This window comes from Phasianus colchicus, chromosome 1 (genome assembly GCF_987193195.1).
Source record: "Phasianus colchicus chromosome 1, bPhaCol1.hap1.1, whole genome shotgun sequence".
Lineage (NCBI taxonomy): Eukaryota > Metazoa > Chordata > Aves > Galliformes > Phasianidae > Phasianus > Phasianus colchicus.
This window is the reverse complement of record NC_143436.1, coordinates 113,558,536-113,573,939: the sequence shown is the minus strand read 5'-3', so window position 1 is coordinate 113,573,939 and position 15,404 is coordinate 113,558,536. Positions and strand designations below refer to the sequence as shown.

The 15,404-nt window shown below is 36.9% G+C and overlaps 2 protein-coding genes across 5 annotated transcripts in view; one reads left to right on the top strand and one right to left on the bottom strand.

The window, feature by feature from the left end:
• The window catches only part of CASK (calcium/calmodulin dependent serine protein kinase), a 199,519-nt gene that overhangs the window by 92,553 nt on the left and 91,562 nt on the right, over positions 1–15,404 (bottom strand). For all 4 annotated transcript variants that reach the window (XM_090123585.1, XM_031594591.2, XM_031594593.2 and 1 more), the window contains exons 4-5: positions 14,132–14,209; positions 11,280–11,352 (exon numbers count right to left, since the gene is read on the bottom strand). In XM_090123585.1, coding sequence (XP_089979711.1) covers positions 11,280–11,352; positions 14,132–14,209 — 151 coding nt within the window. The remainder of the gene's footprint in view (positions 1–11,279; positions 11,353–14,131; positions 14,210–15,404) is intronic.
• GPR82 (G protein-coupled receptor 82) lies at positions 2,336–11,273 on the top strand. Its single transcript, XM_031594597.2, has 2 exons — positions 2,336–4,150; positions 5,389–11,273. Exon 2 carries the CDS (start codon positions 5,422–5,424, stop codon positions 6,454–6,456), a length of 1,035 nt encoding a protein of 344 aa, XP_031450457.1. The 5' UTR covers positions 2,336–4,150; positions 5,389–5,421; the 3' UTR covers positions 6,457–11,273.

The window sequence follows — 15,404 nt, the reverse complement described above, 5'->3', positions numbered from 1 at the left end:
GGAAACTATGAGATACAAAGAGCACAGTAACACTACTTGATAGAGAAAATTCTCAGCTACAACACACTATTTTTCAAAACAGTTATCACCATTAGCTATGCATTTTTGCCAGCAATGAGCAAGACCCTGAATATCGTGCTTGAAAAAATCTGCATGGCTGTCAAGAATGTGACTGGATTTCTCACATCACTGTCACCACTGCTGAAAAGCACCAACCCACTGTCTCTGTTGACATCTACTGTTTGGCCTCCATAAATACTCAGCAAGCATCAATGAATGCCAATGGGTACAATTTTATCGGCATGGAGGAATTCAGTAACACACCTTTGCTCCATCTGCACTTCCATGTCAGACACCATTGTGTCTGACTGCCCGTTTGATGCCATCTGTCACATGGTAACAAAATGGAATGGGATACTGGCAAGAAGGTTCAACCCCTACTGCTATACGACCAACATCTGCCTTTGACCTTGTGGACTAACACAATAAGAGGCATTATTTTCAGAGCTGCTCTCATAAATACATATACTGAGGTATATAGATACATATGACAAGGTCTCTCCATCTTCATGGCCTCCTCTGTACCCACTCCAATAGCTTCACATCCTTCTTGTGCTGTGGGCCCCAGGCCTTGATGCTGCTGCACTCCAGGTGGGGCCTTATGAGGGCAGAGCAGAGGGGGACAATCACTTCCCCCCTCTCCCTGCTGGCCAGAGTAAGGTGCAGCACCATGCACTTGGACTAGTTGAACCTAATTCAGTTCAACATGGGCCCATGTTTCAAGCTTGTCCAGGTCTCTCTGGATAGCATCCCTTCCTTTTCTTGTGAACTACACCACTCAGCTTGGTGTCACCTGCAAGCTTGCTCAAGGTGCACTCAATCCCACTGTCTAGGTTGTTGATAAAGATGTCGAAGAGCACAGGTCCCAAGAGGGACACCATTCATCACTGGCCTCCACTTGGACATAGATCTGTTGACCACAATCCTCTTGCTGCAACCATCCAACCTAATATTTAACCACTGAGTAATCCACCCTTCAAATCTCTATCTTTCCAATTTAGAGATAAGGATGTGGTGTGGAACTCTGTCAACAGTCTTGCAGAAGTCCAGGTAGATGACACTGAGGCTCACTAGATGACTTTTCTACTCTTTGTTAAAATGGGAGTGACGTTTCCCTTTTTCCAGTCACCAGAGACTTCACCTGACAGCCTGCAACAACTCTCCCGGATCTACACATCCAACTGAAAATGAATTGCATCTTTCCTAGAAGTTTATACAGCCAATGAACTTTCAATTCTGATGATTAAACAAAAAAAAAAAAAAAAACTGGAATCAGAAGTCAAAGTTCTAACTAAGCTATATGGTAAACTTTTTTTAGAAAGAAGACATGAATTGCATGTTTGCAGTAGTCAATGCATTACTTATCCTGGTATTAATATTGATTTATAATGACTTATCCTGGTATTAAATGCCATACAGTAAGGAGTTTCTAACTTTTTGGCTTGCCTGGCTGCACTGAGTGAAGAGGAATTATGTAGGGCTGCATATAAAATATGTAACATACTTCACATACATAATCAACAAAACTTTGCTTATTCTTTTTGTATTTTTATTTGAACATTAAAAAGAGGGCTACAAAAATATTAAAATAGCACATTGGACACCTATGCAATAGATCAAATTCTAAGTACTGGAAATTAAATCTCATGTTAAAGGTTGATGCATATTAAACATGTTACATGTTTGTTTAGTATAGTTCAGCCTTAGCATCCATAGTGGCCATATCTAGGGGCATCCACTTTCGTGCACCCTATCCTAAAAGTTGCCTTTCTTCCATCAAGCAACAAGGCTGAATGCATCTCCTGGGCCTTCCATGGGATAGAGAATCAGGGGTGCCACAGCAACCACAGGTAAATGGTCTGCTGCCCTCTTCCATCCTGCAAGGAGCAGCTGCTGCCAATCCACAATACACGCTGTTGCCTGGCAGAACAGCCCAGATATTCACACAAGTTGAGACAGGAACGAGGAGATATGAGGTTAACTGGGCTGTCTTCTCTCATCTCAAGCAGGTGGAGGGAAGAGGCAGTGGCCAGGTGGTTTTTGTGTGGATCACTGTTGCCTATGGCTGTACTACATAATATAGTTAGGTACGAATTATAAATGGCTAACCGAAATAGCTTCCCCACTGTGAATTTCCTTGTTTTTGTGATTTTGAGCCACAAAATAGGTTGTTTGCCTACAGTGAAAAAAGGCAGCACACTCTGCTTGTTAGTATATAAAATCTAGTAACAAGTATAATAATCATTTATATATCTAGCTCCCTTAAACCATAAGTGAGGAGAAGAGAATACATGAAGATCATTATGAAGAACTTAAGAGTGAATTGCCTAAGAGATATATGTGTACTGTTTGCCTATCATCAAATATGCATTAGATAAAATAAGCCATTTGTAGGTCAGGCAAACGGAAATAGTGTACTACAAGAATTATGAAGGTGCTTGGAACCAATTACTTTTTTTTTGTTTACTCATAATGCCCCATTCATTTGTTGCCCATCTCACTAATCAGTTACAAAATGAAGTCTGATAGATAATAATTCAGTATATTAATCCATTTTACAGTAATTCAGAAAAATGGTAGCATAATTTCCTCACATAGCAAGAATTATGGTAATTGAACTACAAATACAACAGGCTACAGGTAATAACCAGTTGAATAACAAAAAACTAGCTGCTAATTGAAATTGCTCACACCATTTTTTGGCATAAAACAATGGTCTCCACTTAGCAAATTTTCAGGATATGTACTCTTGTGTCTAAAATTGGATGGAACAATATAGAAACATGGATTTCTAAGATTCTGTAAGAGACTATTAGACATTTAATTACTACAAGAATCCTTCTATTAGAGCAGATTTTAATATAGTTATTTATTCAAACAGAAAAAGAAGAAAAAGAAGGTAAAGCTTAACACAGAACAAAAATTAAAATGCATGCAAAGGAATCACAGCACTACAAACCAATTACTAATATTCCAAGCAAGCTTTCTTCACTTAAATTTACTTTTAAATGACACGAAACGTCTAACCTAAAGAGGTGGACAGAATACGTCTATCATTGTACAGCAACATAAATAAAATCAATAATGAGACTGAACAATTAAATCCATTGGAGATTCCTAAAATGTATTCTCACTGTGAGTCCTTAAATACAAAGCAAAATTACATAACAATACTACAAGTGCATAAAATATGGCGCCTCCTCTGTTCTCATAGAGGAACTTATTACTTCTGAAAAGCCATATCTGACAACCACAGATGTATCACACAGAGGTAAATTCAGAAGTTTTATGTTCTGCAGACCTAAGCAGAATTTGACTGATCTGTGATCAAACATTTCTTCTGGAGGAAGGAAACTGTCCTGGCTATCAGCTTCTGGATGACTTACATTAAACATCCTATTTCTTGGAAACAAGCCCAAACAGTTTCCCCCGAATGATTAGCAAGCTTAGAATGCATCAGCTACAACCTGCTTCCACAGAATGCATCATCTGACTGGACATATGTGATGTGTTCATTTGGTCACTGACAGGAGGGCAGACATGGATACGTCATTGTCATTATTGCACGTGGAGTTCAAGAACAGACGGACAGCTCTGTGAAAATTCTGGGATCTGAAGAACAATTGAACTGCAGTGAAAGTTCTCACATACAAAATACGAACTTCTTTTTTTCCATTCTGGGAAGTGGGCAGTCTCAAAGAGCATGATAGTAACAAGAGCTCCACGCCCTAAAAGTATTTTAAGTATTTCTGTGAAATAATTACATGGCCAAAGGACTGTTAGAATCATTCTTCCACGTTTACCTTGCATTCTTTTAAAATCTCTAATGGAGTCAATATCATGGCCTAATTTCAAAGACTTTTTGCACAGAAAACATCTTTTTGTTTGAACTTCAAAGTGTCTAGCTGCCTTTTGACACTGTGAAAGAAAAAAAGGCACATTCTGAAAACCTACTTATGCCACAAAGGCATTTTTCTTAACTGTATTTTCCAGATTCAAATATTATTTTTTTCACTGCGTCGGTGTAAAGATAAAAAGGACATTGGACAAAAATTCCCTCTCCAAAGGAAGACGCCTGCAGTTTGCATAGGTAAGTTTAAAAGTGCTACTTCTTTGCTTCCAAACATTCACATAAAAATAATCATTGGATGTCTAAAGGATCGAGTCCAAATGTTATTTTGTGAATGTAACTCACTGTAATAAAATAATTTAATATATTTTCATTCAATGATCTATATGGGACTTAGGTAAAGATTCAACAGCTACAAAAAAATTTGGTTTAATTTACAAATTGCCAGTCAGGGCTTATAGCATATTATTAAATATAACTTTTACAATTTTTTATAATGTAATCTACTTGGTGTAACTATTTTACTATAGTTACAAAGAATCCTCTTTGGCATTTGAATTCATTTGCTTAATTTATATAAAAAAAAAAATTTATCAATCTGTGACTTTGAAATCTGTTATTTTTTTTTTCCATGTGCTTAGTAAAAGCTAAGTTGCACTTTACTGAACTTTTACCTGTTCAACATGATAATCTCTCTTCACCATAGGTCAGTAAGTCAAAGGCTCATTTTTATATGCAGCCATTCTACAGAGCTTTAAACACCAACTAGAATTGATTTCTTGCTTATAGACTGGAAATACAGAATAAACTGAAAACTGAGCTTGGAAATATATCACAGTTTTCAGCAATCATTTCACATGCTCATGACTACATCATTTACGCATAATGTATACAAAAGATTAGAGACCTAAGTAAGTAAATTAGATACTGTCATCAGAAAAAAAAAAAAGAAAGAAAAAAAGAAAAAAGAAAAAAAAAGCACTCAACTAGCTTCCAGAATCATGGACTGTTTAATTCTTACTTAAACGTAGGTAAGAGATACTCCTGTGCATTTCTGCTAATACTGAAATGCTTTGTATTTATTTTGCTTATTTAACTTGAAATGGTCCGAAGTGGTTTCCAAAGTAGGTTACATGTGTTCTAGAAGACTGAGAAATAACTTAAGACCACAGAAGTTACTTTCAGACCCTAACTTCAACCTTCTGTTTCCTCTTTTATTTTATTAGATTCTAAGCACATTATTTTTTTTTTAAACATAAGTCAGCTTTGCTTTTTTTGTTTCCAAAAATCTGTCAGTAAAAGAACATCCAAACAGTAACCTCATGCAAACTGAAAATGATAACCACAGAGAACAATTACGAATTGGTAACAATGAAAAGTAGAGGAGAAAAAGTAAAAGTTAAAAAGTTAGAATAAGAGGAAAGCAAGAGATATTACATTAGCATTACAGAAGAATAATTCCTTTAATTGTGTTTCAGCTCTCACCATCTATTCAAGAAGATTTGGCATAAATGAGAAATTCAACTTGTGTTCTTCATCCATCAACAGCTACTACTGTAGCTCTACCAATCATCTACTGTTTCCTATTTATTGCTGGCAGTTTTGGAAATATTCTCACCGCCTGGGTGTTTTCAAGACAAGCATCCACAAAAAGAACACAGTATATTTATCTGGTAAATCTCATCACTGCTAATTTACTCGTATGTAGCACCATGCCTTTTCTGGCTGGCTATTTTGCAAAAGGGCACGAATGGACATACGGCTCTCATGTATGCAGAGTAGCATATCACCTTGGAACTATCGTTATGCATGTCTGCATGTATGTTACAATTACGATTTTATGTACAATCGCTTTAAGTCAGTATGCAACGCTGAAGAAAAATTATGATGCACGACAGTCCCAAGCAGTTACAAAAAGCTTGTACAAACGTGGACTTCAGAAGTTTCGTCAGCCAAAGTTTGCTAAATATTTTTGTATCTTTATATGGCTTATTGTGTTGTGCATAACGGTAACAGCTATCACATATGACGCTCGGGCAAGGAGGGGGCAAATATTTCACACGTGTTACAACATGAAGGTGGAAATTGGTGAATTTACTGCGAAGACTGCAGCTTCTTTTGCTACTGCTTGTTTTTTTCTATTTTTTCTTACTGTTTTGTTATCATACTATTCCCTCACCAGACACCTGAGTAAAATACAAAAAAACACCCACATTGGACAAAACCATATGATTTACAGAACAGTGAAAAGAAACATTCTTGTCATCCAGATAATTTTAACTATCTGCTTTCTGCCATATCATATTTTCAGGCCCATATTATTTGTACTGCTTCCAGAAGAAGACTGTTTAAGGATAAACTATCTAGTAGAAACTAAAAATTTCCTTACTTGCCTGTGTGTCTCTAGGAGTAGTATAGATCCAGTTATAACCCTTCTGTTAGATAAAACATTTAAGAAAAATCTATACAGTCTGTTTAAAAAATCCGCACCTGAAAAACACCAACGCAGAGCTGATATTTTCACTGAAGACACCCCACCAATATGAAGTAATATGGAAAGATGTTAAGAAAACATTATTAACAGTCAGCTCATTTTGACTTGCTATAATGAGACTTCTATATGAAATGGGAAATATTGAAATAAAATGGTAACATTACTTGTATTTTTTTAAACACAGTCTTGCCTTTAAATCAACAGCAGCCATAATCATGTAATTCATACAGAGAACTGCGCATTGCCACTTTGCCCATAACATAAATACATTTATATTTGATGGGTGGACAGTGTTTTCTTTCTAACTGATCTAAGAAGAAACTAGTGTGAAATAGAGGACACAGTTCAAACCTGTCACCATTATTCCCAGGTTTTCTGGGCTTTCTTTCCAAAAATAAAAAAAGGAAAAGCATAGATTTTTTTTTTTGTCTAGAATAGATTAATCATGTGTCAAAGGCTTAAGGAAGAAGGCACAGAGAACTACAAAATACACTCAAGATTAACTTTTTTTTTTTTGCTCAGGAGCTCAGCTCTGGGTCTGGCTAAGCACTGGCTAGCTGGTGGTGAGCAACTGCATTGTGCATCACTTCCTTTATTATTATTATTCCTTTTCCTTATTAAGCTGTCCATATCTCTACTCCCTATCCACCACTTCTTGCACTTTTACCTTTTTGAATTCTCTCTCTCCCATCCCACTGTGAGCGAATAGCTGTTTAACCTGGCAGACAGCCCAGCACCGAAGTCCAACATGTAATCGCCCAGAAGTGTTACACGATTATACCACTTCAAATTTGAGTTACTCCAGAAGGTACCTTCTTCACATCAGTGTTTAAACCCAAACCACTTGCAAAAGAGTGAGTAAAACACATGAGTCATACAAAATTGTGGGATATCTGAACGCACGTGAAGTGAGGGAAAAAAGGATGAAATGTATACACACGCACTTATTTTTAACCTCTGGTACTATTTAACATAAATATATATTAAAAAAAAAATCACAGAATTTCCACATTCCTAGTTTAACTTTGTGAGGTAAATTCCATAGTTTACTTAGGTAGGCATAAATGGTTATTATTTACTGGTATACAACTTATACTCAAAATAAATATTTAAGGACCGTGAATGGTATGAAAGGAGTACAAAACAGGGGTGGTTTTGAATTTGTTTTTGTAGTGTGGTCTTTTCCCTGTTCTTTCAAATGAGATCAAGGGGAGTTGTCCAATGAATGTAGAAAGCGTTACATAATATTAACTACTTTTTTAGAAGTCCAGTTTTTTTTTAAGAAGTCCAATCACTTGCTGTAAACTGCACAATAAAATGTAGTAAGCAATTCTGTCTTTCTGATCCTACTACTGAGCTCTATTACAGGACCACTACATTGACCCAAAAGTGGCATATGGTGTTAGACACAAAATATTAGGCCTCCTGTAAGAGGCACCCCAGGACTTCATATCATTTGACATCTGCTTTGTATTCTGCAGAAGTTCAATAAAGAGGTAAGTGAAAAAGACAGAAAAATTACAGGAACATAGTGTTTTATTAAATACAGTGCTTGTGAAAACAGAAACCATCATTTGCTTATTTTACAGAATTCTCTTGTGATGTTTAGCAAATGATCTACGGAAAAACCTCAAGTGGGCAGCTTCAGAGTCTAACTCTGCAAAATGCTGAAGGAAAGAGTTCTTGAGCATGTAGGCTGGTTGTGTGGGTGTGCATCATGCTGTGCAAAAACCAAGGACAAGACACCTAAACCATGCCTAAACCAAAGCAGTTTAAATTTGCTCAGAGTACTGTGTTTAGATCAGTAACAGTAGACGTTCGCATGACAAGTTTACCGTCAGGGTGCTTTTGTTTTTGCACAGGCTCAAAATAAGAACCCACAACTTCTGTCCTTCCTTTCACTCAGGGAACCTCATCACAGCAAGGTGTCTAAGGATGTAAACTTCAACTCTGAATTTTTGGTGATAGTATAGACTTCAGTAATTATTATTCTGCTTTTCTAGACCAATTGGTTCCCTAGTGCTGCAGTTACCAAAAAGGCAAGAAAATGGATGAAATTTTGGGAACTACTGATTAAATATAAGTTAGTGGTAAAATCGCATTTCACCAATTCTTCTTAGTACCCCAAAATAATGCATACCTTTAGTATTTTCCTATAGAACCTGTTTAAGGTGACATCTCCTTTACATTTCTGAATTAGTTGGTTTATTCTATATTAAAGAGTAGAAAAACTTTTGTGCAGTATGGGCAATTTGAGAATCTGCAAATAAGTAATACGTTGGTTCAGCATTTGATGGAATAGTTCACAGAGGAAAAATCTCTCAAAACAGAGAGGTGTGAGGAAAAGATATAGAAATAAGTACTTCAGGAAAATGCAGCTCATGTGCTAAACTTCTCGTGCTGTTTAGTCATCCTGGTGTTAACCTGGAAGTTTCCAGGTGAATTGTGAATTATACAATCAAAAATTAAATACTTGATTTTTATAGCAGGAACATAAAATACTAAGGTAAATATGCACAACAAAGGGTTTAGAAGACAACAAGAGTTTGCCTCCTCTCTTGTTAACCCCTTCAAAATATGCTGCAGTGGCCAGCTCATCAATCAGAAGATGCAGGTTTTCTGAATGGCTGGGCAAGTGACTGGAACATATGAACTTCCAGATCAGAAGGTATCCACTATGTAGCTGTTGAGCTCTGTGGCAGGCCAAGCAGTCTAAATTCTCAGCAAGCAGCACTTCTCAGAAAAACTGCTTCTGAACATGTAGCTCCCAGCAGCAGAACCACATTAACCAAAAGATAAGGCAAAGGTCAGAGATTACCAAACTCTTAAGTAATGTTAGGGACAAAAGATAAAGAAACTCAAGAAATGTCTTGTCTTGCAAGAGGAGGAAATTAAGGCAAGCAGAGGCCATCTTGTGAAAGTTTTCATGTTTTGATTTTGGTATGGGAGATGTAAGTTTATCACAGACTGCAGTCACCTAGTCAGCTTTGGTTCATCTTGTTGCTTAAGGACGACAGATGAAGTTTCTGGCATCAGACAACAGCAGACTGAAGTATTCCTAATCTGACTTCTTATCAGTTGAGAGCCACGTGAGCAGAAAAATGCCTACAAGACACCTAAGTCTAATAGGGACTAAAAGGTACACATCTTCCTGTGAATCAGATTAAGATCAAACATTCTGCAGTTTAAAATAACACTCACATGAAAGAGGAAAAAATGCAGAATCATAGAATGACTGTATCAACCTTACAGATTCTTATTACTTCACTTTCATTCATTCAGATAATTCAGAAATCGTTCACTTACCCTACTTCCATTCAAAACACTGCCTACAGTGACATCTAGAGCTGAGATGCTGCAGTTAACTTAATAATCTACACACGAGCTTTATAGTTAAAAGATTTCTGCTCAGCTTTTCTCAAGATTAAACACCGTTTAACACAGTTTAGCATACTTTAGACAACATACTAAAGAATTCTTACTCATGTACTGGAATAGTTTTATTTCTAAGAATGGCATTTAATAAAAACAGCAGTTTTAAAGTTTTCAAAGACTGGATAAGCTGTAAAAATATATCTACATTTTTCTGAGGAATAAGGCCATTGAAACTGAAATATGCTTTTGCTCAAGGATGCCATCCAATGACAAGAAATGCAGCTCTCAGGAAGACAATGCCACATAACTATGGTATCCATTCTAAAACTCTCACATGGTATTATAACCAAACAACTAAAAGGAATCAGAACCTTCACAGTAGAACAAGATCAGAAAACCTATCAGCGATTAAGAGGACATCTTGAGAATTTGCTGTAAGAAATGACTTTCAGAATATCAAGCAAGAAAAAAAAAAAAGAAAACCCTATTAAACGGAATAATTTCCCTTGAAAAGGATAAAGAGACTGGTGAAAGGTCTGCAATGTCTGTGTACAGACAGGATCAAAAGTCTGATGGATAGAAAAACCTTCAGTTCAGTATCCACACTCTCTTCCCTAACAAACCACCCTGTAGATGTCTGAAATACAGCTCACCACCTCCCAGTCTGATTCATCACTAGAACTCACTTCTCAAACTGCACTATCAGCGCTCATTACCAATTTCATTAACTCTTACAGTGCTAGACTCAGCTTGGATAAAAGCAAACCCCTAGAGAAGTTGGAAAAGCTATTTTAGATAACAAAATGAACAAATAACATCTTCATCTCTTCAAATTGAAGAGAGACAACCAAAATTCTTAGGTTTAAACTCCCAACTACTTACACCATAATGCTTTGGGATAAATTATTTCCACAAATAATCACACAAATATATACACTGTTCTTAAAATGTTCCTGAAGTTGTAAGCATCTTAAAGTACCCCTACAGCCTGTGTTTCTCCTCCAAAACTTGTTCCCATAATAAAAAATATTCAAGACTGTTTGCAAAAAGTGGGTAGTACTACCAGTATTCTAGCATTTAAGGATGCACTTATCTATAGAATTTTGGTGTAGATGATTTGATAGCTTCACTGTGCTGTCAAAATGATGTAATTAATCTACAAATCCCAGTTTTATTTATGCAATTAATTTATACAAAGGTTTTCCTAACAAGAAAATAAATGCAAGCACATTTCATACAAATATTCAGGGAGCAGAAATCAAAATGACTTCCAAAGTAATTGCAATCAAATGCATGTAATCTGTGAACAAAGACTTCCCAAATGTTTTATACTGACAGAATTAGTGATAAGTTTTTAATCTCATACAGCACCATAAAAGTAAACACAGACTCATTAAATAGTTTTGTTACACAGCTCCTCCTTTCCTCTCCTGTAGAGAAACTACCAAGATTTAGTACTTTGTATTAACGCAGTGATGGAAAAAAAATCCCATATCTTACCTTCACATCCCTGTGAATTATATTATTATCATGACAGTAACGTAGAGCTTCCAATATCTGTCTCATGTAATGACTGTAAAAACAAAGACATGAGAAATGACAATCCTGCAGGAAAAAAATATTATGCAGATATAACTATATTGAAAGAGTCTAACCACATAAAACTTATCAACCAACTAAACTGTATACAAGTTCAGCAGACAGGAGTTTATGTCTAATGAATAATAAAATCTAAAGTTTGAGGATTATTCTGATTAAACACAAGGGAAAATTAGGAAAGAAAAATCTACATTTTGCATTATATACATGTTTCAAATGTTCAATAATTCTGTTTCACATGATGAAAGATTCAAGGGTCTTCAGTTTTTTCATAACAAAACAAAATAAGGAAAAAAAATGGTATCAGTGCCTGATTTACCTACAATAGGACAGAACCAAGATCTTGACTTGCCTGATGCAGACTGAAGACTAACTTATTTCTCCTCTGTGTCCCATAAGGGAGATTGAATACTGAAAGTCGCCAAGAGGTTGTCAAGCCCCTATCTTGGAGACAGTAAAAACCCAACTGAACATGATCCTGATACTAACAGGTTAGCTGGAATGGATAACTCCCAGAAATCCCTTTCAACTTCAAACATTTTGTGATCTGGTCAGTTTTAAGATGTAGAAGATTTAAATAATGTACTTTATATATGTTCAATGTAAAAACTAGACATCACTTTTCTCTTTAACTCTCTGAAAAAGTTAAATGCGTTAGACTTGATGGTAATTTGAGATGTACATATTACGTAAGATATTCTTTTGCACGCAGTAAATTTCTAAAATACTTTCTCAATTGTTTTACTCATATATATTACACTGTGTCTCATCACATTAGAGAGCGTCATCTGCTGGAGAGGAGCTCTGCAAAAAAGGACCTGGGAATCCACGTGGACAACAGGTTGGCCATGAGCCAGCAGCATGCTCTTGTGGCCAAGATGGCCAATGGTATCCCAGTGTGCATTAAAGAGAGCATGGCCAGCAGGTTGAGGGAAGTGATCCTCCCTCTCTGCTCTGCCCTGATGTGGCTGCATCTGGAGTGCTGTGTTCAGTTCTGGGCTCCCCAGTTCAAAAAGACAGGGAACTTCTAGAAAGAGTTCAGTGGAAGGCAACTAAGATAATCAGGTGCCGGAGCATTTCCCTTATAAAAAAGGCTGAGAGAGCAGAGACTGTTCAGCCTGGAGAAATGAAGGATGAGAGGGGATCTTATAACTGTTTATAAGTATCTTAAGTGCAGAAGCAAAATTGATAGGGGTGGACTCTTTTTGGTGGTGAGCAACAATAGGACCAGGGGCAACAGGCAGAAATTGGTACACAGGAAGTTCCATACAAATGCAAGGAAAACCTCTTTACTGTCAGAGTGACGCAGCACTAGAACAGGTGCCCAGATACATTGTGGAGTTTCCTTTTTTGGAGATATTCAAGACTTGTCTGGATGCCTGTGCATTACTGTAGGGAATCAGCTTTAGCAAGTGGGTTGGATTTGACCTGCAGAGGTCCCTTTTAACCCCTACAGTTCTGTGATTCCATAATGATCTTGAGAAAAGAGAATGTATCCTCACCAAGTTTGTGAATGACACCAAAGTGCAGGTATAATAAAATAAAGAGGGCAGAGTTGCCCTTAAAAGGACAAAAGCAAGAGGAAAGGGCCAGAAAGAAGCTCAGAGAATTCAACCAGGATGAATGCAACACCCTGCACCTGGGACTGAGTAACCTCTTCAAAGGTACATGCTGGATACAGGCTCTAGCGGTAATGGCTGAGTTGCAGCTATGCTGGAAAGGGAGTCAAGGGTCTTGAATGACAGGAGGATTCAAGTGAGTCAGTAATGTGCCCAGTTGGCCTATCAAATCCCACAGTATGCTGAGCTTACTCAGTAAAAGCACAACAAACACTTCACGGAAAATTTTCATTAGTTCAGCAGATATCAAAAGGCACAGGAGGTTGGAGCACATGCTCTACAAGAGGCTGAAGGAAACAAGATGTTTACTCTGGAGAAGGCAAAACTTAGGGGAGAACCTTGTAACATTCTTTCCATACCTAAGAGGAAGTATTGAGAAGATGGAGCCAAGTCCTTAACCGAGCCACACTAGTCATACACTGAACTGCCATACACTGAACCAATAGATTCTGATTGGTTACAGGGACACCGTTACACTCACGCTGGATCAAGTTGTCCAGGGATGCAGTGGAATGCCTGTCCTTGGAGAGTTTCTAGAGCCAAATGGACAAAATTCATGACCCAAATGTAGAGCTGACTCTGCTTCTAGCAAAAAGTTCAAATAGACCACTTTCCACCTTCTACAATGCTAAAAATCTGAAGTGTCTAAAAAAAGCGAATACAGAATCCCATGTACTTTGAGTTCAATTTTCATGTCATTAGGACATGAGGTTTTGCTGTCCTACAATTTTATATTCACTTTGATATTAGCTCATCTGTTAAGTGAAAAGTTGAACTGACTATACATGAAAACATATAAAAAAGAAGAGGGTCCAACTAGCACAACCAATAAAAGTCACACTTGTCAGGCCAAGTCACCAAATGCCAACACAGGAGAGATTCATAAGAAGACAAAGACAGAGAATTAGACATTGGATGTAAAATACTATTTTATTCAATATTCTCACCCAAATATGAAATCAGTAAAGACAAAATGTTCTGAAATTCTTTTATTATGCTAATTATTGTAATAAACATTCAGATTTGGAAACAGGATTATTTATAGCATTCCTACTTTTAACTATTAGATTTGCAACAATATAGTCCATTTTCTTCCATTTATCCTGTGGGATTAATTAAAATTAGATTACATACCTGGCTACAGCCTCGCTGTACACAAATCCAGCATCTGCTCTCTTCACAATTTCAAAACACAGATCTGCTCCATCCATACTGCAGGTAGAAATAGGGAAAAGTGTTTAAGACATATAACTCCAATCAGTTACATAAAAATGCTTAAAAATCAGTTGATTCCACTTACATAAACCTTACATAAAAAATTCTGGATACATGTGCAATGTATTATTAAATAAAGTGGCATTTGAAAGGTTATCTAATACAGTATTGCTTGTCACAGGTTAATTTTTTTCATTTCCCTCAGGTCACTCAAAACTCCATTAGCAAAACCAAACAATTTCTCCTGTTGCTTAAGCTGAACACTGAACAAGTGGGGGAGATAGAAGGGGAGATGCTCTGTACAAGGCGGCAAGTCCACAATTAAAGCATTACAGTATGTTAACTGCATTCCTAAAAGCATCATGAGAGCAACTCCAAACAAAGACTGTATTTACACAAGTTCTTAGTCAAACTGTGTTTTAAATGGTGACTATCAAAAGTATTCCAAAAATGTGGTACAGTCTTCCCAGTTATCATTCTCGTAAGGGTAATTAAGAATCGAGATATTTTACACCTCGCAGCCTCTGTAAAGGTACTTGAAAACTGTGACACCACAAATACTGCATTACTAACTCTGACAACTGCCTGTAATCTTCCTGATAATCTAACTTCCCAAACTGAGTAGTGTAACAATTGTAGTTTCAAGTATATTATTTTTACAATTCTTCAGCTAAAGTCAGACTACCAGTTCCTCTAAAACCAAAGCTGCTTGATGTAGCATAACAGTCTTCTTTTACTTCTAAGTAACATACAGCAGATGCATATCTTGGAATGTTCATTGCTTGATGGGGCAAAGGAAGAGTAACTAGAGTTAACATGACTAATCAAATCCTGTACTGCAGTTTACACTGAACATGGTACTTGCAGGAATGTGCAATGTAACACTGGTCATTTCCAGTCATAGAATCATAGGTTTCTGAAGGAGAAAAACCCACAAAGATCATTGACTGCAGCTCCCAGCTCCACACAGCACTACCCAAAATTCAGTCCTCCTTCTTTACTTTTTTCTCTCTACCAAAGAATCAAGGGGGAAAAAAAAGAAGCTGAACTCACAGGGCATCTACGAATTCATATTATCAAGGCTGTTTCAGCCAGCTATCCAGAATGCCAACATAATAGTATTTTTGCTCTGCTACACACCTGCAATGCAATGCTTCATGCTACACAAGTACCATGCAGAAGCTTACATTCC

What these genes read in the sequence shown, in the direction of transcription:
- GPR82 (XM_031594597.2), top strand. Translation starts at nt 5,422, where the DNA reads ATGAGAAATTCAACTTGTGTTCTTCATCCATCAACAGCTACTACTGTA.